At 42.2% G+C, this 26,840-nt stretch overlaps 1 protein-coding gene across 6 annotated transcripts in view; it reads right to left on the bottom strand.

Annotated features, from left to right (window-relative positions):
- The window catches only part of LOC115197403 (SLIT-ROBO Rho GTPase-activating protein 1), a 185,892-nt gene that overhangs the window by 126,305 nt on the left and 32,747 nt on the right, over positions 1-26,840 (bottom strand). For all 6 annotated transcript variants that reach the window (XM_029758863.1, XM_029758862.1, XM_029758859.1 and 3 more), the window contains exon 2: positions 3,272-3,467. In XM_029758863.1, coding sequence (XP_029614723.1) covers positions 3,272-3,467 — 196 coding nt within the window. The remainder of the gene's footprint in view (positions 1-3,271; positions 3,468-26,840) is intronic.

Raw genomic sequence — 26,840 nt, 5'->3', positions numbered from 1 at the left:
CCTACTAAAGTACACCAATAAGAAGAGACTTGCTTGGGCCAAGAAACACGAGCAATAGACATTAGACCGGTGGAAATCTGTGCTCAGCATTTGTGGGAACTCCTTCAAGACTGTTGGAAAAGCATTCCTCATGAAGCTGGTTGAGAGAATGCCAAGAGTGTGCAAAGCTGTCATCAAGGCAAAGGGTGGCTACTTTGAAGAATCTAAAATATATTTTGATTTGTTTAACACGTTATTGGTTGCTACATGATTCCATATGTGTTATTTCATAGTTGAGGTCTTCACTATTATTCTACAATGTAGAAAATAGTTAAAATAATGAAAAACCCTTGAATGAGTAGGTGTCCAAACTTTTGACTGGTACTGTATATCATAAAATATATGAACTATATTTGCCACCAGTCCATAGCTATCTAAGCATCAATAGTTAACCCAGCAGTGTTGCAGTTCTTGATACAAACCGATGCGCCTGGTACCTACTACCATACCCCGTTCAAAGGCACTACAATAATTTGTCTTGCCCATTCACCCGCTGAATGGCACACATACACAATCCATGTTTCAATTGTCTCAAAGCTTAAAAATCTTTAACCGGTCTCCTCCCCTTCATCTACACTGATTGAAGTGGATTTAACAAGTGACATCAATAGCTTTCACCTGGATTTACCTGGTCAGTCTAGGTCATGCACTGAGTGTACAATGTTTTGTACAATCACTGCACGTCTGCAGCAGAGAGACGAGAGAGCATGAGAAAATGAGTTTTGATCAGTCATGGAAATAAAAAGTGCTGAAAACATGTTGGCTCACTATTTAAAAGGAAGATGGAGAACAAACTATAGGATGAAAAATAATGGTGTTTTCGCGCAGGTACAGCCGACTAGCGCTAGCTAACGCTATCAAGCAAAAATAACATCCCTACCGCCTACCGCTGCTGCAGAGCTGTATCCTAGCAAGATTGCTTCTGGGCCAACTGAGGTGCTGTAGCAATAACCCCATAGGTAGCACAAATTGTGTACTTCCTTACAAACAGTCACTTTATCTCACTCCTGAAAGCGACCTGATAGAGTAGAAAAACATGGCTGACGAGACATTCCTTGTCCTGGACACTGAAATGTACCATAGCCCCTCTGAGTCTCTTTCTCCAAATGGAGGAAAACAGTGGCCAGACATCAGGGCTAGTACAAATTGTCCTACGTTACCTGACAAAGACTTGACTTCTCCAACTTCCCTGGTGATTTTTATTATTTGACCAACATAAACTGAATGAACATAACTTGGCTCCCTGTCAAATGTGGAAAAACTTCATAAGAGATCTGTGACAATGCTCAACTCAGTCAGCAGCAGTCAGCAGCCCAACTGCACGCAGCTTGTCAGTATTCACTGCTCTCCAGTGCGGAAATGCCAGCTAATTAGCCAGTGATTTAAAGAGCGCATTTTAAAGCTAATCCATTTTATTACACACACAGCCAGCCCAAGCTAGGCTGAGGCACTGCACTAGCGTTAGGCCATGAAGCTCAGAGTCAGGCGTAAGTGCACTTTTTCAACCTCACACAAGTCGTTCCAAAGAAAACATCCTAGAGAATGTGGAAAATACATAAGCTGTTCTGTATTAACCTTGTTTATACAAACACAAAAAATAAATAGGCCACGTCTTAAAACCCGGCAGCAGGGCATTCACTGTTAGTCAAACGTCTGGCATTTACAGAGCACCGAAATATGCCGCTGGACAAATGTTTACCCTACGAATGAACAGACTGGACTCTATATCAGACGATGAAATCCACAGCTAGCGATGCATGCCATCAGATTCTCCTCAGTCTCCCAGTCCTGCACACACAGCTGGTAGAGCCATTGTGGTTTTCAGGCGCAGTAGACTCAGTAGAAGCCTATCTGAGGACACTGAGGAGGGCAAACAGACGTTTTATTTTTTGGTCCCCGCCACAAGTTCAAACAATATGCTAATGTTTCCTTTTCCATAAGCAGTATCCTCCAGCGTAATGAGACCACAAGTACAGCATTGCTCGACTGTGTCAACATTCCAATACGGCTCATCCATGGCATCAGGCCAGAGTCAAACGGTGCTTTACCACACAGACAGGGGGTAAAGAAAGAAGCCATGGGAAAGAGATGGAGGGATAGTTCTTCTCTTACAGTGTGATCATACTCAAATTGATTTGGGGCGAGATTAACACATTTTCATCTTTTGTCATTTAAGGTCTTGTCTCATTTGTGATTAGACTACATCAGACCGAGACCAACTCACTATAGACATAGTTAGGTTATTCTCCACAAGAATGATTATAGAACTAGGGTTCCTCTCACCATTCCATGTATTCTGTATTATGGATCTGGTCACCATTGGAGAGCGTGAGCAGTCATGAATCTGATATCCATTTTTTAACTCAGAAAATCTATACCCATTCTGTGAGGTATCGGTTCGTTCATTGGAGTTTCTCCACTTCCATAATTCACATTGTGCTGGAAATACCATCTGCACATTGACAGAGAGGGTGACAGTTTGTGAATTGTGATGTAAGATGGGGGAAAGTATTTGAAATATAGGGCTACCCATGCTAACCATCGGAAGTACCGATGAACAAAAGGGACATTATGCAGAATGGGCTAAAGGGGGAAATAGAGGATATGGATATTTATTGCTGGAGCTCCTGGTGTAACAGCCTGCCTTCATAGGATATTGCCTTTCAATAATTAATGTTCATTTATTCATATTGGGAACACATACATTTGAAAATGTATGAAAAAAATGGGAAATAAAACCCGCCCGTCGAAATCGATTTCAGTCGTCTAATGGAGGAGAGGAAATTAGTAGAATGACATGACAATTATATGTCTTATGCAGTTTGATAATGAGGAATAAATAGGAAAAGGAATCATTGAGCGCTGCTGGTGGGTGGGTGGGTGTGTGTGACCAGACAGACTATAATAAAAAACATTTATTGATTTCTCGGGTCAACATTGTAATCAAAGTTGAATGTATTTTCCAGATTGATAGTCATGAACATATAATCAAATATGACGTTGATTCTGGTTGCCTAATGCAACAGTTATTCATGAACACTGAACCTGAGAGAGGCATATTTCAGACAGAGACAGTTCCATCCAGTGACTTAACTTGTACAGAAGAAAGACATAAACCGACAAAGTCTCAGTCGTAGACCCAGGCAGACAGACCCAAAGTCAGGGATGGAGATCGACACAGACCCAGGAACAGAGAAAAACACATACAAGACCTATATACACTTGTACCCACTTGTACTGCTGGTGGTCCTTGGTGCTCCGAGTCTTAGCCATGAACCTCTCTGCTAGTTTCTCCAGGTTCCTGGAGTACTCCATCTCAATCTCTGACTTCTTCCTGAAGAAGTCCTGCAGGTCCTGGAGAAGTTGCACCCTCATCTCGGTCTGCTGGTCCAGGCATTTCTGCTGATCCACCAGCTGGGCACGGATCTCTGAGGACACAGACAGACACAATCAAGTCAGATGGATCTCTTAGAACCACACAGAGCAGACAGGTGAGAAATATGTCAATCTTAGTAGTCAACACCAGCCAATAATCCAATGGAATACAATGCCTTCAGAAAGTATCCATAACCCTCGACTTATTCCACATTTTGTTATGTTACAGCCTAAGTATATTTTTTCCCCCTCACCCATCTACACACAATACCCCATAATGACAAAGTGACATGTTTTTTTAAAATGTATTAAAAATAAAATACAGAAATATCTCATTTTACGTAAGTATTTACACCTTCGAGTCAGTACTTTGTAGAGGCACCTTTGGCAGCGATTATAGCTGTGAATCTTTCTGGCTAAATCTCTAAAGAGCTTTCCACACCTGGATTGTTCAACATTAGCCCATTATTATTTTCAAAATGATTCAAGCTCTGTCAAATTGGCTGTTGGTTATTGCTAGACAACAATTTTCAAGTCTTGCCATAGATTTTCAAGTAGATTTAAGTCAAAATTGTAACTCGGCCACTCAGGAATATTCATCGTCTTCTTGGTAAGTAACTCTAGTGTAGATTTGGTCTTGTGTTTCAGGTTATTGTTCTGCTGAAAAGTGTATACATCTCCCAGTGTCTAGTGAAAAGCAGACTGAACCAGGTTTCTCTCTAGGATTCCGCCTGTGCTTAGCTCCATTCCTGTTTTATCCTGAAAAACTCCCCAGTCCTTAACAATTACAAGCATTCCTATAACATGATGTAGCCACTACTATGCTTGAAAATATGGAGAGTGATACTCAATAATGTGTTGTATTGGATTTGCCCCAAAAATAACACTTTGTAATCAGGACAAAAAGTTCATTACTTTGCCCCATTTTTTCCAGTATTACTTTAGTACCTGTTGCAAACAGGATGCATGTTTTGGAATATATTTTTATTCTGTACGGGCTTCGTTCTTTTCACAATGTCAATTAAGTTAGTATTGTGGAGTAACTACAATGTTGTTGATCCATCCTCAGTTCTCATATCACAGCCATTGTAACGGCCGTCATTTGTAGTTGAAGAAGAAGTGGACCAAATTGCAGCGTGGTAAGTGTTAATGATATTTATTACCAAGAAACACTCAAACAAATAACCCCCCCCCAAAAAAAACGAAAGCGAACAGTCCCGTCAGGCACAGAATGCTCAACAGAAAATAACTACCCACAAAACACAGGTGGGAAAAGGCTGCCTAAGTATGATTCCCAATCAGAGACAACGATAGACAGCTGCCTCTGATTGGGAACCCTACTCGGTCACAACAAGGAAATATACAACATAGAATGCCCACCCCACTTCACACCCTGACCTAATAAATAGAGGAATAAAACGTCTCTCTATGGTCAGGGCGTGACAGCCATTAAACTCTGTAATTGTTATAGTCACCATTGGCCTCATGGTGAAATCCCTGAGCGGTTTCCTTCCTCTCAGGCAAGTGAGTTAGGAAGGACGCCTGTATCTCGTAATTAACAACTTCAATTATGCTCAAAGGGATATTCAATGTCTACTTTTTGTATTTTTACCCATCTGCCAATAGATGCCCTTTTTTGGAGGCATTGGAACACCTCCCTTGTTGAATCTGTGTTTGAAATTCACTGCTCGACTGAGGGACATTACAGATAATTGTATGTGTGGGATACAGAGATAAGGTAGCCATTAAAAAAATCATGGTAAACACTTTTATTGAACACAGTGAGTCCATGGAACTTATGTGACTTGTAAAGCACATTTTTACCCCTGAACTTACAGTTGAAGTCGGAAGTTTACATACACTTACATACAGGTTGGAGTCATTAAAACTCGTTTTTCAACCACTCCACACATTTCTTGTTAACAATGTATAGTTTTGGCAAGTCGGTTAGGACATTTACTTTGTGCATGACAAGTCATTTTTCCAATAATTGTCTACAGACAGATTATTTCACTTATAATTCACTGTATCACAATTCCAGTGGGTCAGAAGTTTACATACACTAAGTTGACTGTGCCTTTATACTGCTTGGAAAACTCCAGAAAATGATGTCATGGCTTTAGAAGCTTCTGATAGGCTAATAGACATAATTTGAGTCAATTGGAGGTGTACCTGTGGATGTATTTCAAGGCCTACCTTCAAACTCAGTGCCTCTTTGCTTGACATCATGGGAAAATCAAAAGAAATCAGCCAAGACCTCAGAAAAAAGATTGTAGACCTCCACAAGTCTGGTTCATCCTTGGGAGCAATTTACAAATGCCTGAAGGTACCACGTTCATCTGTACAAACAATAGTACGCAAGTATAAACACCATGGGACCACGCAGCCGCCATACCGCTCAGTAAGGAGACGCGTTCTGTCACCTAGAGATGAACGTACTTTGGTGCGAAAAGTGCAAATCAATCCCAGAACAACAGCAAAGGACCTTGTGAAGATGCTGGAGGAAACAGGTACAAAAGTATCTATATCCACAGTAAAACGAGACCTATATCGACATAACCTGTAAGGTCGCTCAGCAAGGAAGAAGCCACTACTCCAAAACCGCCATAAAAAAGCCAGACTACGGTTTGCAACTGCACATGAGGACAAAGATCGTACTTTTTGGGGAAATGTCCTCTGGTCTGATGAAACTGTTTGGCCATAATGACCATCGTTATGTTTGGAGGGAAAAGGGGGAGGCTTGCAAGCCGAAGAATACCATCCCAACCGTGAAGCACGGGGGTGGCAGCATCATGTTGTGGGAGTGCTTTGCTGCAGGAGGGACTGGTGCACTTCACAAAATAGATAGCATCATGAGGTTGGAAAATGATGTGGATATATTGAAGCAACATCAAGACATCAGTCAAGAAGTTAAAGCTTGGTCGGAAATGGGTCTTCCAAATGGACAATGGACAATACTTCCAAAGTTGTGGCAAAATGCCTTAAGGACAACAAAGTCAAGGTATTGGAGTGGCCATCGCAAAGCCCTGACCTCAATCCCATAGAACATTTGTGGGCAGAACTGAAAAAGCGTGTGCCAGTAAGGAGGCCTACAAACCTGACTCAATTACACCAGCTCTGTCAGGAGGAATGGGCCAAAATTCACCCAACTTATTGTGGGAAGCTTGTGGAAGGCTACCCGAAACGTTTGACCGAAGTTAAACAATTTAAGGGCAATACTTCCAAATACTAATTGAGTGTATGTAAATTTCTGACCCACCTGAAATGTGATGAAAGAAATAAAAGCTGAAATAAATAAATCATTCTATCTACTATTATTCTGACATTTCACATTCTTAAAATAAAGTGGTGATCCTAACTGACCTAAAACAGGGAATCTTTACTAGGATTAAACGTCAGGAATTGTGAAAAACCGGAGTTTAAATGTATTTGGCTAAGGTGTATGTATGTAAACTTCCAACTTCAACTGTATTTTAGCTTGCAATAACAAAGGGGTTAAATACTTATTGACTCAAGACATTTCAGCTTTTCATTGATTTCTAAACATTTCTGAAAACAATTCCACTTTGACATTACAGGGTATTGTGTGTAGGTGGGTGACCAGAAAATCTCAATTCAAGCCATTTTAAATTCAGGCTGTAACAACGACTGTGGAAAAAGTCAAGGGGTGTGATCACTTTCTGAAGGAGGAAAACATGAATGATCACGTTGAAGCACAAATAGGGTCTCTGGGTGCTTTGGAAGTGAGGGTTGGCAGTGCTGGTCTATGATGGTTCATTAAAGCTGCTGAACGCCAATATAGGATGAATGAGCCCTGTTACTAATCAATAACCCAGAGACGGAGCATGGAGATGCTGCCTTGACACACTGCCAGGCAAAGCCAGGGTCTTTCACTAGTGCTCCCTGGGACTGCGCACCACATTCACCAGCAGGGAAACAGGGGACATGCTAGTCTTCACAAATGGTACCTGTGACTGCACACTAGTGAGGCTAAACTCATATCCCACAGGCTCTGCGGTTATATCTGTGGGGCGGGTGGGTTTAGGGTCACGAAATATTGTGTGAATGAAGGGCGGGTGGGAGGTGGGTGGGTTGAATTAAGAGAAAACAATGCATTAAAAATCCATAAATGTATAATTATTGTGCAATTCATATCTACAGGCTACATTGAGGTTTTTCTTTCGTAAGCCTAAGCTTTAGGGCCCAACTGTAAGTGTGCCAAATATGCGCCAATTGCCAAATGCTTTTGGGAACTTGGTCAGAAAAAGTTAACGTCGATCCGCTGAGGCAAAAAGGACAATGTTGGAGTTTAATTCAAGAAGAGAAAAGCTGCGAAATGGAGAGTTGAAAATAAAGAAATGGTAGGGCCAGAACAGTAATGTTTGGGAAAGAATTGGTAAGGTGGTAAAAGAGGACGATAGCAGTGCCCATGTTATAGAATGATGTTTGTGAGGCGCTATACAAATTGGACAGTAACAAGACAGGGACTTCAAATATGGCACATCAAGGGAACTGTAGTTTACTGTTCAAATGGGTTGAATGGAATGGTAACTGAAATCTGGAAACTGACTGTAGGTCTATATGTCACGACTCTGCCGAAGTCAGTCCCTCTCCTTGTTCGGGCGGCGTTCGACGTCACCGGTCTTCTAGCCATCACTGCTCCACCTTTCATTTTCCATTTGTTTTGTCTTGTTTTCCCGCACACCTGGTTTACATTCCTTCATTACTCTACGTGTATATTATCCTCTGTTCCCCCCCATGTCTGTGTGTGGTATTGTTCGTTCGTTATGTGTGTGACGCTACAGGCTGGTTTTGCGCCGGGTATTGTTGTAACCCGTGGTTTTGTTATTTGTACCTATTTGTGTATTTGTGCGCTATCGCTTTTTTCCTTAGGCCGGAGTGTTGTGACGCAGTTGCGTCCGGCTGTTTTCCTCTGCCTGAATAAAGTGTGCCCGTTCACTCATCTCTGCTCTCCTGCACCTGACTTCCTTCGACCAGTTGCGCACACTCTGACACTATAACCTCTCACATAGCCGAATATAATATTATCTCCTGCAGAATGAAGCAGTTCTTGCAGTAAAAAGATACACCAAATGTACATTTTCACTCGGGAACAGTAGTAGATAATGAATGCGCGGTTTGGGACTGTCTGTAAAGGTGCCATCTTTATCAGCATAATAAAAGAGGATAGAATTTCAACCGCATTTGCATCAAGCCATGATTAGAAATGCTGGGTCATTTTCACAGCTTTTCATTCCCGTAAAACCGGTCAAACTGATGTCATTTGCATTTTCTCCCAGGTCCCTAAGTCTTTGCTGTGCAAGAAAAGCAGAGATGAAAGACTAAACAAATGAATGTCAGCTAGATTGAAGCATTCATCTGATCAATGTATTCTTGTGAGCAAGGTTTATTTAGTCTTCTAGGGCAACAAGTAATGACAGAAGAGAATCTGCATGCACCCAGTTATAGATAAGTTGAATAACAAATAGCCTACCAAATTGTTGGAAATCATAAGCAGAAACATAGGCCAATCTAAACTAGGCTTACAGCGCATTTTCTATAGTTCTGGGTTAGGGTCAGGTGCGGGCCTCATTTTCACATATAGTTGGGCAGTTGCGGATGGGTTATTAGCAATTGCGGGTGGGTGCGGGTGAACAAACAGCTGACCACACTACTGCATGACACATTCACCAGCAAGGAAACGACAGGGTCTTCACTAGTGGTACCTGTGACTGACACCAACAGGGAAACGGGAGAGAAAGGAGGCTTCGCTTAACCAGGCTGTATATGGAACTAAATTACCCCCCACCACACTCCCTCATGAGATAGCTCACCTGTCACTGGGAATGTATCTCATTTCATTTATATCACTCACTAATGTAGGCTACATCCACTACACAAACATGGGGTGGATGTGGGATACAAGTCAATGTTTTGGAGAGGATTCCCTGTAAAAAGGTGAAACAACCATACATGATATATTTTTAAATCACTGTCACAAGTTAGATTTACATCTAATTGGCGACAGATTTATGCATATATTTATAAATCAGGAAAAATAACAATATTTTCCCACTAGAGATGCGCTGCCATCAAACTGACATGTCAAATCAAATCACATTTTATTGGCCACATACACATGGTTAGCAGATGTTAATGAGAGTGTAGCGAAATGCTTGTGCTTCTAGTTCCAACCGTGCAGCAATATCAACAAGTAATCTAACCATTCCACAACAACTACCTCATACACACACTTCTAAAGGGGTGAATGAGAATATGTACATATACATATATGGATGAGCGATGACCAAGCAGCATAGGCAAGATGCAATAGATAGTGTGTTGCGGATAAAAGGCTGTGCGTGATGACGTAGTGCACATTAAATAAAATTGCGGTTAAATTCCCATGTACCGAATAAAAAATACAAGTGAAATGGGTTTCCACCGCATTTAACTCCTCTGATGGTTTTGTCACAACACTGCACAACAACAAAAAAATGGCATTATATATTGATTGTGCACACTCTGGTCTTGGAACATGCGCTCTAGCCAATAGCTCGCAGGTACGGTGCGGGTATAGCCTACAAAATGAGATTATTATGGACAAAAGAGTGAGATAAAAAAATTAAAAATAAACGGCATCCAAACATCGATTATCATGCCACCAGAATAATAACCTTGATATTTATTTTAAAAGAGCATCAAGCTCATCACCGTACAATTTCACCACCCTGTGAATTTCATCATAACTTATTTTATCTGTAGCCCAATAAACAGCATGCTTTCCCGAATATTAATGGGAGGCTCAAACATCATAGTTAGTATATCAATATTTGCACATAAAAGGCGTTTACACCAACATTTCTCAAATAATGAATTTTACCGACAAAAATATCCTACATAGTCTAGCATATTTTGTGTTGTCGACATTTGGAAAGTTTACCAACAAATTTGCCGTTTCCATCCGGCCTGTCGTGACATTTTTTAAACGACATGTACTCCAAATCTGGTTAATGTCTTTGGAGATTCTGGTTTTAATAGTCAGCCAAAATAAAACTGATACACTGACATACAGTAAATAGTCTAATACCACAAATCACACCGCAATGGCCAGTTATGGCAAAAGTTGAGAACTATACCTAATTTCACCTCAACTTTGTGCTTAATGACCACTCAGCCATCAATGACCGTAAAGTACAGGCTATGAAAACAGACTGGGATTAAATTTGCTTAATGGATGGTGGCAGTATTGAGTAGCTTGGATGACTGACGTGCCCAGAGTAAACTGCCTGCTACTCACGCCCTGAAACTAAGATATGCATATTATTAGTAGATTTGGATAGAAAACACTCTGAAGTTTCTAAAACTGTTTGAATGATGTCTGTGAGTATTACAGAACTCATATGGCAGGCAAAAACCTGAGAAAAAAATCCAAACAGGAAGTGGTTTGTTGTTTTTCAAGTGATTGCCTATCCAAACTACAGTGTCTGTGGGGTCATTTTGCACTTCCTAAGGCTTCCAATAGATGTCAACAGTCTTTAGAACCTTGTCTGAGGCTTCTACTGTGAGGTGGGGATGAATAAGAGCTCATTGAGTGAGTGGACTGCCAGCAGGGCATGAGCCTCAGCCATGCTCGCTCACGTGAGAGGTAGCTCAGTTGCATTGCATTTCTGAAGACAAATGATTTCTCCGGTTGAAACTTTATTGCGGATTTATGATAAAAACATCCTAAAGATTGATTCTATACATCGTTTGACATGTTTCTACGAACTGTAATTACATTTTTTGTCTGACCTGCACGTCGTGAATTTGGATTTGTGAACTGAAGGCGCGAACAAAAAGGAGGTATTTGGACATAAAAGATGGACTTTATCGAACAAAACAAACATTTAGTGTGGAACTGGGAACTCCTAGGAGTGCATTCTGATGAAGATCATCAAAGGTAAGTGAATATTTATAATGCTATTTCTGACTATTGTTGCCGCACTCAGATTATTGCTTTTTCGGTAAAGCTTTTTTGAAATCTGACACAGCGGTTGCATTAGGGAGAAGTTTATCTAAAGTTCCATGTATAACACTTGTATTTTCATCAACATTTATGATGAGTATTTCTGTAAATTGATGTGGCTCTCTGCAAAATCACCGGATGTTTTGGAGGCAAAACAGTACTGAACATAACGCGCCAATGTAAACTGAGATTTTTGGATATAAATATGAACTTTATCAAACAAAACATACATGTATTGTGTAACATGAAGTCCTATGAGTGTCATCTGATGAAGATCATCAAAGGTTAGTGATTCATTTTCCCTCTATTTCAGCTTTTTGTGACTCCTCTCTTTGGCTGGAAAATGGCTGTGTTTTTTTGTGTATAGGCGCTGACCTAACATAATCATATGGTTTGCTTTCGCCGTAAAGCCTTTTTGAAATCAAACACTGTGGCTGGATTAACAAGAAGTAAAGCTTTAAAATGGTGTATAATACTTGTATGTTTGAGGAATTTTAATTATGAGATTTTTGTTGTTTTGAGTTTGGCGCCCTGCACTTTCACTGGCTGTTGTCATATCGATCCCGCTAACAGGATTCAAGCCATAAGAAGTTTTAAGAGGATAAAATAGGCCTTTTCCAAACTGTCCCAAGGATCCCCCAAAGAATAGACTCCTCCATTTGGCATCCATCAATAACTGGCCAATACCAGCGATTGAGTCGAATCATTGATCAACTGCTGACTCAATTAAACTGGGCTCTGAGAGCTGCTCGTTGTGTGTTCCAAAATGCAATGGTGGAATTAGCCGAGAGCTTGGCTTCATTCATCAGCGTAAATGCCTTCCCAATCTTGATAAATGAATGATTTAAGTGGGGTCTATTAGAAATCCTTGATTAGGTATTTTAATTCCCAAGGTTTCTTTCATCCTGGCACATTCAAATGGGGGCAGCCGGGACAGGAACGGAGGGGGATAAACTGGGGAGGGGGTTGAGGGCTTTTGCTTAGTCTGATTTGTTAAGGGAAGAAACAGCAGAGATAAGCATTCAGTGTCTGAGTGGCCAGAGAGAAACCAACCATAAGCCGGAAGAACCCTATGGCTACAGGGCAGCAAAGACACCCTTCACCCCTGTATGGGTAACCAAGCCATAGCCACTTTATTCTAAACTTCAACTTTAAATTGAATAGATTGATAGATAGATTGTTGGTCCAGTGCAGGTAAGGTAGGCCTATAAGGAAGCTGGGATTTGTGCCATCATGGTGAGCTTCCAAGGGCTGGTGGTCAATGCTTGGAAGTTACAAGAACAACCAGGTTCTTCAGCAACATTGAGAGAGCTGAAGGAGAAAGGTTATTTCTAGAGACTACAATAGCTTTGGGGTTTTTAAATGAATGAGAAACCCAGAATTTCAAGTGTGCATAATTCCTAACTTTAAACAGTGGATGAGGATTTGGAATTAATAAAGTAAGGCAAGCATGACATTTACGCAAAAGAGCTGAGTGGATCATTTAACACAATTATATTCATGATTGAACATGGCATCTCCTTAAATCATTCATAGTGCATGTCAAACATTGACTAGCGGCACTATGCCGTGTTGAAGCATTATGAATGACATTGCATATAAATCACCTGTCAATATTTGATGAATTATCGCTCATGATAATGTAGGCACATGTAAAACAGGGGACTACACCGTATAAAACTAGGACTCCCTCTTTTAATTTTTTTGTCACTAAGCATAGGCTCTTATCCAGAGCGATTTACAGTAGTGAGTGCATATATTTTATATAATTTTTCGTAATGGCCACTCGTGAGAATTAAACCCACAACACTGGCGTTGCATGCGCGAAGCTCTTCTAGAGGGATTCTAGAAGTTCATGGTTGGTTCATGGAACAAGGAATATTACGTTTCAGCCTGGTTTGGCCATGTCCTATTCAACTAAAGATACAATTTGACAACGATATTATAATTATTTCTCTTGAATGACTTGGAGGCTGAAAAGGAAATACATTTGACAGAGAAGCTTAATCCCCTAGCAGGACTGTGGCGGTCATGACATTTTGTCAGGTGGTTATTGTCATACAACAAATACCCTGTGCCCCTGTGACAACAATTTTGGACCCCCTTGTGGCCCCCCTAAATGTGGAGTATGAAATAATTGAATGAATAATCCCCTTAGAAAGATCTGTCCATTTCGTTGTGTTATAGGCTTTGAAACATCCACAACGACCATACTGTTTTCATGATAAGTGTTTGTGATTTAAGATAGCATTTGTATTGATGTCAGAGTGGTTAGAGGGACAATAGAGCCTTGAGCACCAGGTCATTAGCAACCTTATGATCCTTAGCTATTTGGGTACTATTAATACAGTCCAGGGTGCATAAGAGGTGATTACTGCGGTCATGACTTATGACTGCCGTGTGGTGGTAATATGGTCACCGCAACAGCCCTATCCCCTAGTCAGTGAAGAATTCCACAGTAACTAGTATTTTTCACTTAAAATGTATGCCAAACAAAACCATTGATTTCAAAGTTTAACAAACCCTACAACTCCATGCACAAGGACTAGTTTAACAATTTACACTGAATATTTTACAACACATTTACTGGAAGAATTGTGCAGATGCCAAGTTTGATAACAGAATTTCAGTAAAATCACACTCCGTTTTTTGTGTATATGTTTTCCAATAACGAATTTAAATATCTGATCCGAATTAAAGGGATCCTTCGGGATTTTGGCATTGAGGCCCTTTATATACTTCCCCAGAACTCATGGATACTGGTTGTATGTCTCTGTCCAGTATGAAGGATGTTAGAGGTAGTTTCATGAGCCAATGCTAACTAGCATTAGCACATTGACTGGAAGTCTATGAGTAACGCTAGTTAGCAATTGAGCTAGCGCTAGTTAGCAACTTTCTTCAAACTGCACGTAGAGACATAAAATGGTATCCACGAGTTAATCGGACTCTTGAAGTAACGCTTTAAGATTCAAAGATGTCTGCAGAAATAATGTGCTGTCAGCTATAACATGACACAATTGCGGTAACGGAATTTCATCATGGGTCCCTGATCTTTACTACACGAAAATGCATAATTATGGATATGAAAGCCATTCTCTTCATGGTGATGTATCCTAAATAGGTCCACAAAAAAGTATAAATATGCAATGTCTTCCTTTGCATATTTGGGTATTATTTTACACAGTGGCTATTATTTTAATGAGTTCTGCCCTCAAACAAGACCATCATAGACGGCATCATAGACGTCTATGTTTCACAAATTTGGATATCAAAGTACAGCACAGCAGAGTTCAGTACAGTACATTTGTGTACACAAATCTAGTGTACTCTGTGCTTCATTGAACTCTACTGTACAGTACTATAGTCTACTTTTCTTTACTGTACTCTGTTCTGTACTGTCCAAACTTGTGAACCCAACTGTTGTTTGGGACTAGAATTATTTCCCATTGTAGCCAAATCAATTGCAGAAATCCTATTACCGATTTGATAACAGAATGAGTTTTAAATCACTTAATAATTCATAAACAAAACTGATATCAGTAAAAACACTAACTAATTGATAAGTCTACCTTGTTAATTCTGTAAACTTTCATTATCCTCCCGCATGAGGGGGAGATTAGAAATGATCTTAAAGGATGTGTGTTTTTAGGGCCTCCTGAGTGGCGCAGTGGTCTAAGGCACTGCATCGCAGTGCTAGCTGTGTCACTACAGATCCTGGTTCGATTCCAGGCAGTATCGCAGCCGGCTGCTACTGGGAGACCCATGAGGCGGTGTACAATTGGCCCAGCATCGTCTGGGGGGAGGGTTGGGCCGGCAGGGATGTCCTTGTCCCATCGCACTCTAGCGACTCCTGTCGCCAGGTGTACAGTGTTTCCTCTGACACATTGGTGCGGCTGGCTTCTGGGTTAAGTGGGTATTGTATCAAGAAACAGTGCAGCTTGACAGGGTCGTGTTTCGGAGGACTCACGGCTCTTGACCTTCGCCTCTCCTGAATCCATACGGGAGTTGCAGTGATCCAATTGGATACCATGAAAAAGGGGTAAAACTTTTTTTTTTATTGTTGAAAATAGGTTTTTGGTAACAGAATTTCAAGGCACAAGTCAATGTTTCTTAAAACTTACAAAAGGCAGAAAAATGTATCCAATACTAAATATAAAAATGTGTTGATATTACATTTGGTCATTTTGCAGAAGCTCTTATTCAGAGCGACTTACAGGAAGTAGCAAGTGCATACGTTTTCGTATTGGTCCCCTGTGGGAATCGAACACACAACCCTGGCTTTGCAAGCACCATGCTCTACCAACTGAGCCACACTAGGTGATGTATTTATAATGCCCTTAAAAAAATTTTCATGTAGATGTTTTCTAAGAACCCTTTTCCATCTGTTTGACCAGAAATCAAAGCGTTTGTTTCTTCCAAATGTTTAGGATGGAAAATGGATGAGAAAATGTATACGCCTTAATGTCTCAAAAATATAGACTCAAATTTCATTTGACACCCAATTCGACATGCTCCTATGAACTTCACGTTGGTGCTCATGGGTCCTTTTACATGGAAATTACCTGAGACAACTAAGGGGATATCGCAGAGATTTCCACCGATTTTCTCTGGCATCTCAGGGCAACTTAACACCTTGCTCTGATCAAACTGATTGGGTATCAAGTCTTCTGCTAGTAAGTGTTTGATGTGACAGTTTACAAGCACCTCTGTGGCTGTAAAAGAGGACAGGGCCAAGGAGGGAGTCTACGGATGGGCTTTGAGGGATTCTAGAAGTTCACAGTTGGTTCATGTAAACAGTAATAACACGGTTCAGCCTGGTTTGGAAAAGGAGCATACAAGGACATGCATACTGACACTGTGGGCCTTTACGACCACAGCATGTCCAGGGCTGACAGCACAAAACCAACCATCCAATCCAAATGAAAGGTGTCCCAGAATGCACAGTGGGTGGACGTAGACAATGAGAGAAAGTGCTGTTTGGTCTTTGTGGTGATCAGATGGAACCAAAGGCCTTTTGTTCTGGACTGGATGTCATCCAACCAGCCCTTTCGAAGAGCGCACGACAACAGACTACTTCCCATTACCCCAATCACAGTGGCAAATATGTCCAAAGTTGCAACTCATTGCTTTTAATTGCAGGCCCATTTATTGTGAGAGAAAGTGCCATGTAGGCAGAGCGACAGAGAATGAAACACTGTTGATCTCATGAAAGAAACGAGCATCGGTGAAAACAACTTCCCACTGTCAGAGAAGCAGAGACAAGTCTTCCCTGCCTCTGCCATGCGAAAAGGCTCTCCATTCTCCCACCAATTCACTTTGCTATGAATCAAATCCACTAAAAAACTCCCCTGGCCCATTCACTGCTCTTCTTCCCCGGTTATCTTTTACAATTAGTTGTATAATATTCCTCCAAGGGGCTCCACATGCTCATCAGCAGCACCTGAAATAGCTCAGCATGGGGTCTGGAGGGATGATGATGGAGGGTCCCCCGCCTCACCATCTGGTAGATACAGTGCATTCGGAAAGTATTTGGACCCCTTAACTTTTTCCACATTGTTACGTTACAACCTTATTCTAAAATTGATTTGAAAACCCAAACCTGGTTTGAAGATTTTTTTTTGCAAATTTATGAAAAAATAAATAACTGAAATATCACATTTACATAAGTATTCAGACCCTTTGCTCAGTACTTTGTTGAAGCATCTTTGGCAGCGATTACAGCATCAAGTCTTCTTGGGTATGACGCTACAAGCTTGGCACACCTGTATTTGGAGAGTTTCTCACATTCTTCTCTGCAGATTCTCTAAAGCTCTGTCGTCAGGTTGGATGGTGAGTGTCACGGCACAGCTATTGTCAGGTCTCTCCAGAGAGGTTTGTTCAGGTTCAAGTCTGGGCTCTGGCTTGGCCACTCGGACGTTCAGAAACTTGCCCCGAAGCCACTCCTGTGTTGTCTTGGCTGTATGCTTAGGGTTATTGTCCTGTTGGAAGGTGAACCTTCACCCCAGTCTGAGGTCCTGAGTGCTCTGAAGCAGGTTTTTAAACAAGGATCTCACTGCACTTTGTGCTGTTCATCTTTCCCTTGTTCTTGACTAGTCTCCCAGTCCCTGCCTCTGAAAAACATCCCCAAAGCATGATGCTGCCACCACCATACTTTACTGCCAGGTTTCCTCCAGATGTGACACTTGGCATTCAGGCCAAAGAATTCAATCTTGGTTTCATCAGACCAGAGAATCTTGTTTCTCATGGTCAGAGTCCTTTAGGAATACTCCAAGCGGGCTGTCATATGCCTTTTACTGAAGAGTGGCTTTTGTCTGGCCACTCTACCATAAAGACATGATTGGTGAAGTGCTGCAGAGATGGAAGAACCTTCCAGAAGGACAACCTTCTCCACAGAGGAATTCTGGAGCTCTGTCAGAGTGACCATCGGGTTCTTGGTCACCTCCCTGACCAAGGCCCTTCTCCCCCGATTTCTCAGTTTGGCCAGGCGGCCAACTCTAGGAAGAGTCTTGGTGGTTCCAAACTTCTTTCATTTAAGAATGATGGAGCCCATTGTGTTATTGGGGACCTTCAATGCTGCAGAAATGTTTTGGTACCCTTCCCCAGATCTGTGCCTCGACCCAATCCTGTCTCAGAGCTCTATGGGCAATTCCTTCGACCTCATGGCTTGGTTTTTGCTCTGACATGCACTGTCAACTGTGGGACCTTATATAAAACAGGTGCGTACCTTTCCAAATCATGTCCAATCAATTGAAAATACCACAGGTGGACTCCAATCAAGTTGTAGAAACATCTCAAGGATGATCAATGGAAACAGGATGCACCGGAGCACAATTTCGAGGCTCATAGCGAAGGGTCTGAATACTTTTGTTTTTTATTTATTTGCAAAAATTCTAAAAACCTGTTTTCACTTTGTTGTTATGGGGTATCTTGTTGTAGATTGATGACAATTTTTTATTTATTTAATCCATTTTAGAATAAAGCTCTAATGTGACAAAATGTGGAAAAAGTGAAGGGGTCTGACAACTTTCCGAATGCACTGTATGTGGGGTTAAGAGGGCTGCCCACCAAATCAAATCAAAATCATGGCGTCAAACGGAGGAAGATCAACTGGATAAATAGCATCAAAAGGTAATTATGGACTAGGATCATGATTCTTTAACCGATAACACACTTTCAGTTACCGCTGAGAGCTGGATCACATGCCAGAGAGCTGGGTCTCTTGTGTTCTGACATTTGGGAAGAGTATTCAATTGACTCACTAAACCCAGTCCCAGAATTTTGGGTAACCAATCAAGGCGCTCCAATGGATAGCAACTTTGGATACCAATGGATAGCAACTGTTTTCGAGTCCGACACCTTGGATACAGTGTTGCCAATAGTGATGGGCATTCCGGCTCTTTTCAATAATTAAATTATTAAATTAAATCACTCTTAACCACAATGTATTTAAAAATGCATTGGTTTGTTATGAAAAAGAATGCTATTAAACATTTGCATTTAAAGTATAACTTTTTTATGTATTTAAACAAAGTGCATATAAATCTAACCATTCAAAACGAATACAATCTGAACAGCGTAATATAATATTGCACCATAAAGAAAAATAAATAACACATTTGCAAAACTGCAGCATCCCACAAATTGAAATGAATGTAAAGAAGGATGCTATTACACGTGCATTTAAAGTATAACTTTAATGTATATAAACAAAGTGCATATAAATGTAACAATTCAAAACGAATACAATCTGAACAACAAAATAATAGAATATGTATCCATATCAAAGAAAAATAAATAACAATGTGCAAAACTGCCAGCATCCAACTTAAAACATTAAACTGGTCCCTCTTCTCTCTCTCTCTTTATTGCCATGTTATAACCAGCAGCACACAGCAATGCTGACCATATTTTGCTTTTATGAGAGATTTGCATTCAGAAATACAAGCTGCCTCACTTTCGAGGGGCTGATGCGGTTTCTTCTCTCAGTAATTATTTGTCCCGTTTTCGAGAAGAGGGGCGCCTCCAAATAGGATCGGACCTCCTTTATGGCATCTGCTGAGGGATTCCTTCGTGCTGCATGCCTAGTTGCTCTCTCATCAAACAGCATCAAAACAGCAGACGTTTGTGGCACTACTGCTGGTGCAGTTCTGCCCAGTTGCTAAATGTTATACTGCACCTCCCATCTGCCCCAGACGTCTGCCCCAGCCCCCATTCGCCCCAGCCGTCTGCCCCAATCCGCCCCAGCCGTCTGCCCCAATCCGCCCCAGCCGTCTGCCCCAATCCGCCCCAGCCGTCTGCCCCAATCCGCCCCAGCCGTCTTAAAAAAAAGGTGGGGGCCTGGATCAGAAACCAGTCAGTTTCTGGTTTGACCAACATTCGCCTCATGCAGCGTGACACATCTCCTTCGCATAGAGTTGATCAGGCTGTTGATTCATGGGGCCATACATTATCATGATGAAACGTGAGGTGATGTCGGTGTATGAATGGCACGACCATGGGCCTCTGGATCTCGTCACGGTATCTCTGTGCATTCAAATTGCCATCGATAAAATGCTATTTTGTTCATTGTCCATAGCTTATGCCTGCCCATACCATAACCCTACCATGGGGCACTCTGTTCACAACATTGACATCAACAAACAGCTCGCTCCCACACAATGCCATACATGTGGTCTGCGGTTGTGAGGCCGGTTGGATGTACTGCCAAATTCTCTAAAACAACGTTGAGGTGGCTTATGGTAGAGAAATGAACCTTCAATTATTTTGCAACAGCTCTGGTGGACATTCCTGCAGTCAGCATGCCAATTGCACGCTCCCTCAAAACATCTGTGGCATTGTGTTGTGGCAAAACTGCACATTTTAGAGTGGCCTTTTATTGTCCCCAGCACAAGGTGCACCTGTGTAATGATCATGCTATTTAATCAGCTTCTTGATATGCCACACCGGTCAGGTGGATGGATTATCTTGGCAAAGGAGAAATGCTCACTAACAGTAATGTAAACAAATTATTTTGTTCACAAAATTTGAGAGAAATAAGCTTTTTGTGCTTATGGAACATTTCTGGGATCTTTTCCTTCAGCTCATGAAACATGGGACCAACACATTACATGTTGCATTTATATTTTTGGTCAGTGTAGTTAAGATGAGCTCATGCAATGTAAAAACTGAGGTTAAAGTCTTTCAGATTTATTTTGAACATAATATCATGATAGCCTCAGTGTGTACAAATAAGTACTTTTGCCACATACTGTACTGATTCAGAGTCACAACTTTTGTGGAGAGATAAAAAATCATTATGCAATGACTCAAATGTGTTGTGGTGAAGCGGTACCCATGTCACGACGCGTGTTATTACAAAGAGAGCCATTGAATGACATCAGTGGGAATAATATACTAAGCGATGAATCATTTATTGGTTATGTGAGAGACTGAGCTGCACTCCAACAGTGGAGTCTCTTGTCAGTGACAACGCTGGGCAGATAGAGGCAAGAATGTATCATCACCTTAGTGTTATGTCACAGAGGGGTCACTGAAGAACCCCGTGTCCAACTGTCTGTGGAGCTGCCACATCCAAGATGACAACATATAGAGATGAGAGAATCTAAACAGCGTTGCTAGTGTAGCGTGGTGGTCCCAGATCTGTGGTGCTGTTTTGACAACTCCTATTTGGGACCTCCAGACTAGGGCTTGTGGCCTACTGCCACAAGTAGTAGTGAAATAGTCTAATTTACCCACTTGCAAAGTGACAGAAAAGAGGCTTAATTTCTCAAGGGTGGCTAAGAATGTGTGTGTGTGTGTGTGCGCGCGCGCGTTTAGCCAGGGCTGCCCGGGACACTCACACACTGAGCATGCATCCTTGGGGACGCCTGTGTGAGGCAATGAGTCAGAGAGATGCTTCTTTCTCTGAGTCAGAGATCCTGATCGATATATACTAGTAGCACACACCAAAAAAGGAGAGGCTGTTGGAAATGACAGAACACAATATTCTGAGATTTCAAGCATTCAATCCATGGGAGCCATCAAAAGTATATCTTCACACATTGTTTAAACCAACATTGTGAAGTCAATACAGTATGCAGTGATGTTGGGCTAGTTCCCACTTCGGTCTCTCTTGTTCCAGTATTTCGCAACGCCACAAGCATTTTGCTACACCTGCAATAACATCTGCTAAATATGCATATGCAACCAATAAAATGTGATTTGATTTTCAGCCAGGTAGTCTCAGGGATGTTTTGTCAAGAGCAGCAGGAGCAGCTTTGTTTGTTTGTTACTACAGCCACATCAATACCGCTAGGGTGCAGAAGCCTGTGATCTACTATTAGCCTGTCACTATTTCCTGACTCACACACCCTCTAAGTAACACACACTGGGTCACGGCCACACACACACACACACACACAGGAAATACTGCTCTACTGGCCAGGTTTTTCCTTTAGTTTCTCGCCGGCCCAAGAGGATTGTGGACCGCTGACGCAGAAAACTGCGGCTCCTTCCTGTTCACTGGTTTTGACTGACAGAGATGTTTTGTGAATCAGCCTGTCTCGGCCATGCCCTCTTACACATCATTAAATGCTATACTTAGACAGTAAGCAGTGACTAAGAATAGGCCTCAAATGCTTGTAACTCTGTAGTAGCAAAAAAAGTTGCTGTTTTTCACAAAAAATGGGATAAAAGTTAATGTGCTGGGATTTATGAGTGAATTCTGATCAGGATTTATGCATATTTATTTTTGATTGACGAGGCAAAATCCTTCACAAAAAGGCCAGGCCAAAGCGGCTCATTATATATTGACATGAAAAAATATATCCCCCTATCAACAGGGTAATTATTCAAGTGTACAATCACACAGGCAATAACTGTAATAATCCTCAAATTCACAATAGCCAACAGCAGTGGTTGCTAAGGTGACGTTTCAACAAGAGTGAACACCGGCAGAGCGTAGAGGGGGGCATCAATCACTACCGGGCATCATTATGGTGGAATGTGAGGATCATCATTCAGCTCCAACCCAAATAGAGGAGCAGAGTTCAAGGAGCTGAATGGTGGGAGAAGTAAGCACACTTTAGAAGGAAATGGTATTTATTCAGCAGCTGTCCTGTTTGCTCTGGACACCTTTGGTTCTGCACTTTGACTCCGTGGCTGGTGGGGTTGAGTAAGTGTGGGGTGGGGGGGGGCTACAAATCCAGCATGTACACCCTCCCTAGAGCCTCGAAAGGAGCTGGGACGTTAGATAGAGGAGAGAAAGGCAGAGAGAGAGAGAATGTCCATTCTCCATCTTCTTCATCCTCTATGCATTTCCTTACCCACCCTGCCTCAACACCCTGCTTTTACCAACTCAACCTCACCCCCTTGGCCCTAGCCTCCTCCATTTCCCTAGCCTCCTACAGCCTCAACCCTCCTGCTTCACCTCTAACCTCCCTCCTCATCATTTATCTCCAGTCCCAGTCCAGCTGTGTCTGTCTGCCCTGAGGGGACAGCAGCGGAGAGCGAACTCCTTGGCTTTGGAAACTCAATACATGCATCCAGGCTACGGTTTTGTGTTGAACGTGGCCATTCCATCCCATACACTCCCACTTGGAAAATGACATCTCAACGCTGCGTTTCAGATCTACCATCTCTTTTCTCCCACAGTGCTGAAAAATGACACGGAGGCTAGCAACTGTAGTGGCTTTGTACTTTGTTTTGGTAATACCAGTGATGGGAGAGCGATAGAGGGGGCTAAGGATCGTATGTCAGACACCACCTCCCTGCTCCTTCACATGACAAACTGTCTGTGCAGGCCCCAGCTCTTACAGTTAGGATGGTTTGTTTAGAAAATCCCCCAAAACAACTTCAAGTACAGCACATATGAAAATTCCATATGAATGTTCATGCTTCCACTGAGGTAAACACTCAATACAGTTTGAAAGTAAAGGCATGTCAAGGTTCAAATGGAATATGGATTCAGAAAAATGTATAGGTGAACCACATGAATGGCAGAGTAGTTGTAATGCCGAGGCCGTATTACTGCTGAGCCCTCAGCCTGAAGGGTGCTCTAGGATAAAGCATGAAACCTGAGGAGCCCCTGGGACAAAGCATGCAGCCTTGAGAATCGAGGGGCCACACAATGAGGTGCCTCGTCCAACACCCATGCGTTGGAGAAGACATACAAGACCATGCACCTGTGTATGGAGTTAAACCTGGCAATGCAGACCAGATGCAGACCATTCTTCTGATGTGTCACAGGGGAAAGTAATTCTGACACTCCTCCTCACCCGTTTCTTAATGCTCACCCTGTCTCCCTCCACTGCCAGGGTGTGACTGTCTGCCAGCTGACAAGACATCACCACAGCCAGGACACTGTAGACCCAGGGAGCCAGAGGAGAGGACTGGTGAGTGGGTGCACACAACTACAGCTGAGGTGTCATTTTCGAAGTTAGATCCATTGCCCTGTGAAAGGTCATACATTACCACTTGCCTGATTGAATTCCAATGCACCAAGCGAAACTTCCTCAGTACAGAAACTATGAACGGCGCAGCTAGCACTATTGCTGCTTATAATATGGCTATTGGTGGGCTAAACCTTCCCATTAGCAACCTCAGTCTGATACAGATAACACAGGCCCTAGCCATTTCCATTCTGTAGGTCTACATCAGGGGTCTCAAAATCACTCCATGGTTTTTGTTTTTCCTTTCAACCAGGTGAGGGGAGTTCCTTACTAATCAGTGACCTTATTCATTCATCAGATTGGAGGTCAATAGGGGTTGAGGATGCCTGGGAGGGCTTAGATTGATTTTTTTCTCTCCCAAATTTCATATAAAAAGAATAACTGCGAGTTTGGCCATTTCTCAATTATTTTATTATAACTTCAAAAAACGATCAAAAGATAAGATGCCGTCCTCTTCAAAACACTTTAATGTAGGAATTTAAAGAGAAATACAAATCAATGGATTGACCTTTAATCATAACTTGCCCTGTAGATCAGTGATTCTCAACCAGGGAGCCTTAGGACCCCTGGGGCTTAGAGAGCTTATATGGGGACCCTGAAAACACTGGGATAAAAATGAGAAAGGCCAAAATACCTCACATTTAATGTTTGACAAGCATTAAAAACATGGACAATTTCATACTTTGAATGTATTGAATACTCTTACAAATGTGATCTCAGCTGTAGATTTTTTGAAAGTGTTTAAAAATCGGCCTCAGACCGGATCTAGTTGTGATCAGCAGTTGTGGTCTGACAGTCTCAATACTTTCTCTCTCTCTTCAATCTCAATAGACTTTCTCCACATGACTAGAGGGCGGCCATGTCTAAAATGTCATAATCTCCCTTTGTGAATCTCAATAACATTAGATGACATATTATCCTACGCAGGCTGGGAATGAAAAGAGCATTCTTCCCCGTGGCAGAAACCCAACCGTAGACTCACACCAGACACCTTTAAATGGTGCTGGAGGGGATGGCTGCCGTTTTAAGGACTCCTAATCAACTATGCCATTTTGTTAGTTTTTTTGCATCGTTTGAAACTTATTGTGTACATAATGTTGCTGCTACCATCTCTCACTAAGCTAAGGACCCTGGGACTAAACATCTCCCTCTACAACTGGATCTTGGACTTCCTGACGGGCCGCCCACCAGGTGGTGAGGGTAGGTAACAACACATCTGCCACGCTGATCCTCAACACTGGGGCCCCGTCCGGTACTCCCCGTTCACCCACGACTGCGTGGCCAAGCACGACTCCAACAACGTAATGATGGTTTCTGAACCACCTGTTCACCGGACGTGCAACCTGTCCCAGACCTGTTGTCCCAGACCTGCTGGAATCCTGACCTGTTCACCGGATGTGCTACCTGTCCCAGACCTGCTATTTTCAACTCTCTAGAGACAGCAGGAGCGGTAGAGATACTCTCAAAGATCGGCTATGAAAAAGCCAACTGACACTTACTCTTGTGTTACTGACTTGTTGCACCCTCGACAACTACTATGATTATTATTATTTGACAATGCTGGTCATTTATGAACATTTGAACATCTAGGCCATGTGCTGATATAATCTCCACCCGGCACAGCCAGAAGAGGACTGGCCACCCCTCATAGCCTGGTTCCTCTCTAGGTTTCTACCTAGGTTTTGGCCTTTCTAGGGAGTTTTTCCTAGCCACCGTGCTTCTACACCTGCAATGCTTGCTGTTTGGGGTTTTAGGCTGGGTTTCTGTACAGCACTTTGTGATATCAGCTGATGTAAGAAGGGCTATATAAATACATTTGATTTGATGGTTTCTGACAACACAACAGTGGTAGACCTGATCACTGACAACGAGACAGCCTATAGGGAGGAGGTGAAAGACCTGGCAGTGTGGTGCCAGGACAACAACCTCTCCCTCAAATGTGAGCAAGACAAAGGAGCCGATTGTGGACTACAGGAAAAGGCGGGCCGAACAGGCCCCCATTCACATCGACGGGGCCGTAGTGGAGCGGGTCGAGAGTTAAGTTCCTCGGTGTACACATCACCAACAAACTACCATGCTCCAAAACACACCAAGACAGTCGTGATGAGGGAACGACAACACCTTTCCCCCACCTCAGGAGACTGAAAAGATGTGTCATGGGTCCCCAGATCCTCAAAAAGTTCTACAGCTGCTCCATCGAGAGCATCTTGACCGGTTGCATCACTGCCTGATATGGCAACTGCTCGGCATCCGACCGTAAGGCGCTACATAGGGTAGTACGTACGGCCCAGTACATCACTGGGTACAAGCTTCCTGCCACCCAGAACCTACTGAATATACACTAGGCGGTGTCAGAGTAAGCCCCAAAAAATTGTCCAAGACTCCAGTCACCCAAGTCATAGACTGTTCTCACTGCTACTGCACGGCAAGCAGTACCGGAGAGCCAAGTCTAGGTCCAAAAGGCTCCTTAACAGCTTCTACACACAAAACAATTAATCAAATGGCCACCCAAACTATTTACATTGACACCCCTCCCCATTTGTTTTTACACTCCTGCTACTCACTGTTTATTAATATGCATAGTCACTTTACCCCTAACTACATGTACAATTTACCTCAACTAACCTGTACCCCCGCACATTGACTCGGTACCCCCTGTATATAGCCTCGTTGTTATTTTGTGTTACTTCTTATTTTATTTAGTAAATATTCAGCGCATGTGACAAATTAAATTTGCTTGGTGCAAAAAAGTGCTTAGTGCAAATGATGTGTATAAACCCTGGATGACTGACAGGGGGCGCTGTATCGAAGCTACCACATAGACATCTTGGTACTCCCTTGAAAAACTATAGAAATATCTATAGTCGTTTTTTAAATGTAAACTCTATTACAGACACCTTAATGCATACTTTTAAATAATATGGGAGTTAAACAAAAAACAAAAACATTTTCCTTAAAATATATATTTTTTAGAGTACTAATGTGACTGC

This window comes from Salmo trutta, chromosome 7 (assembly GCF_901001165.1).
Source record: "Salmo trutta chromosome 7, fSalTru1.1, whole genome shotgun sequence".
Taxonomy (NCBI): domain Eukaryota; kingdom Metazoa; phylum Chordata; class Actinopteri; order Salmoniformes; family Salmonidae; genus Salmo; species Salmo trutta.
Note: the sequence above shows the minus strand (reverse complement) of the source record. Positions and strands in the feature narration are given on the sequence as shown.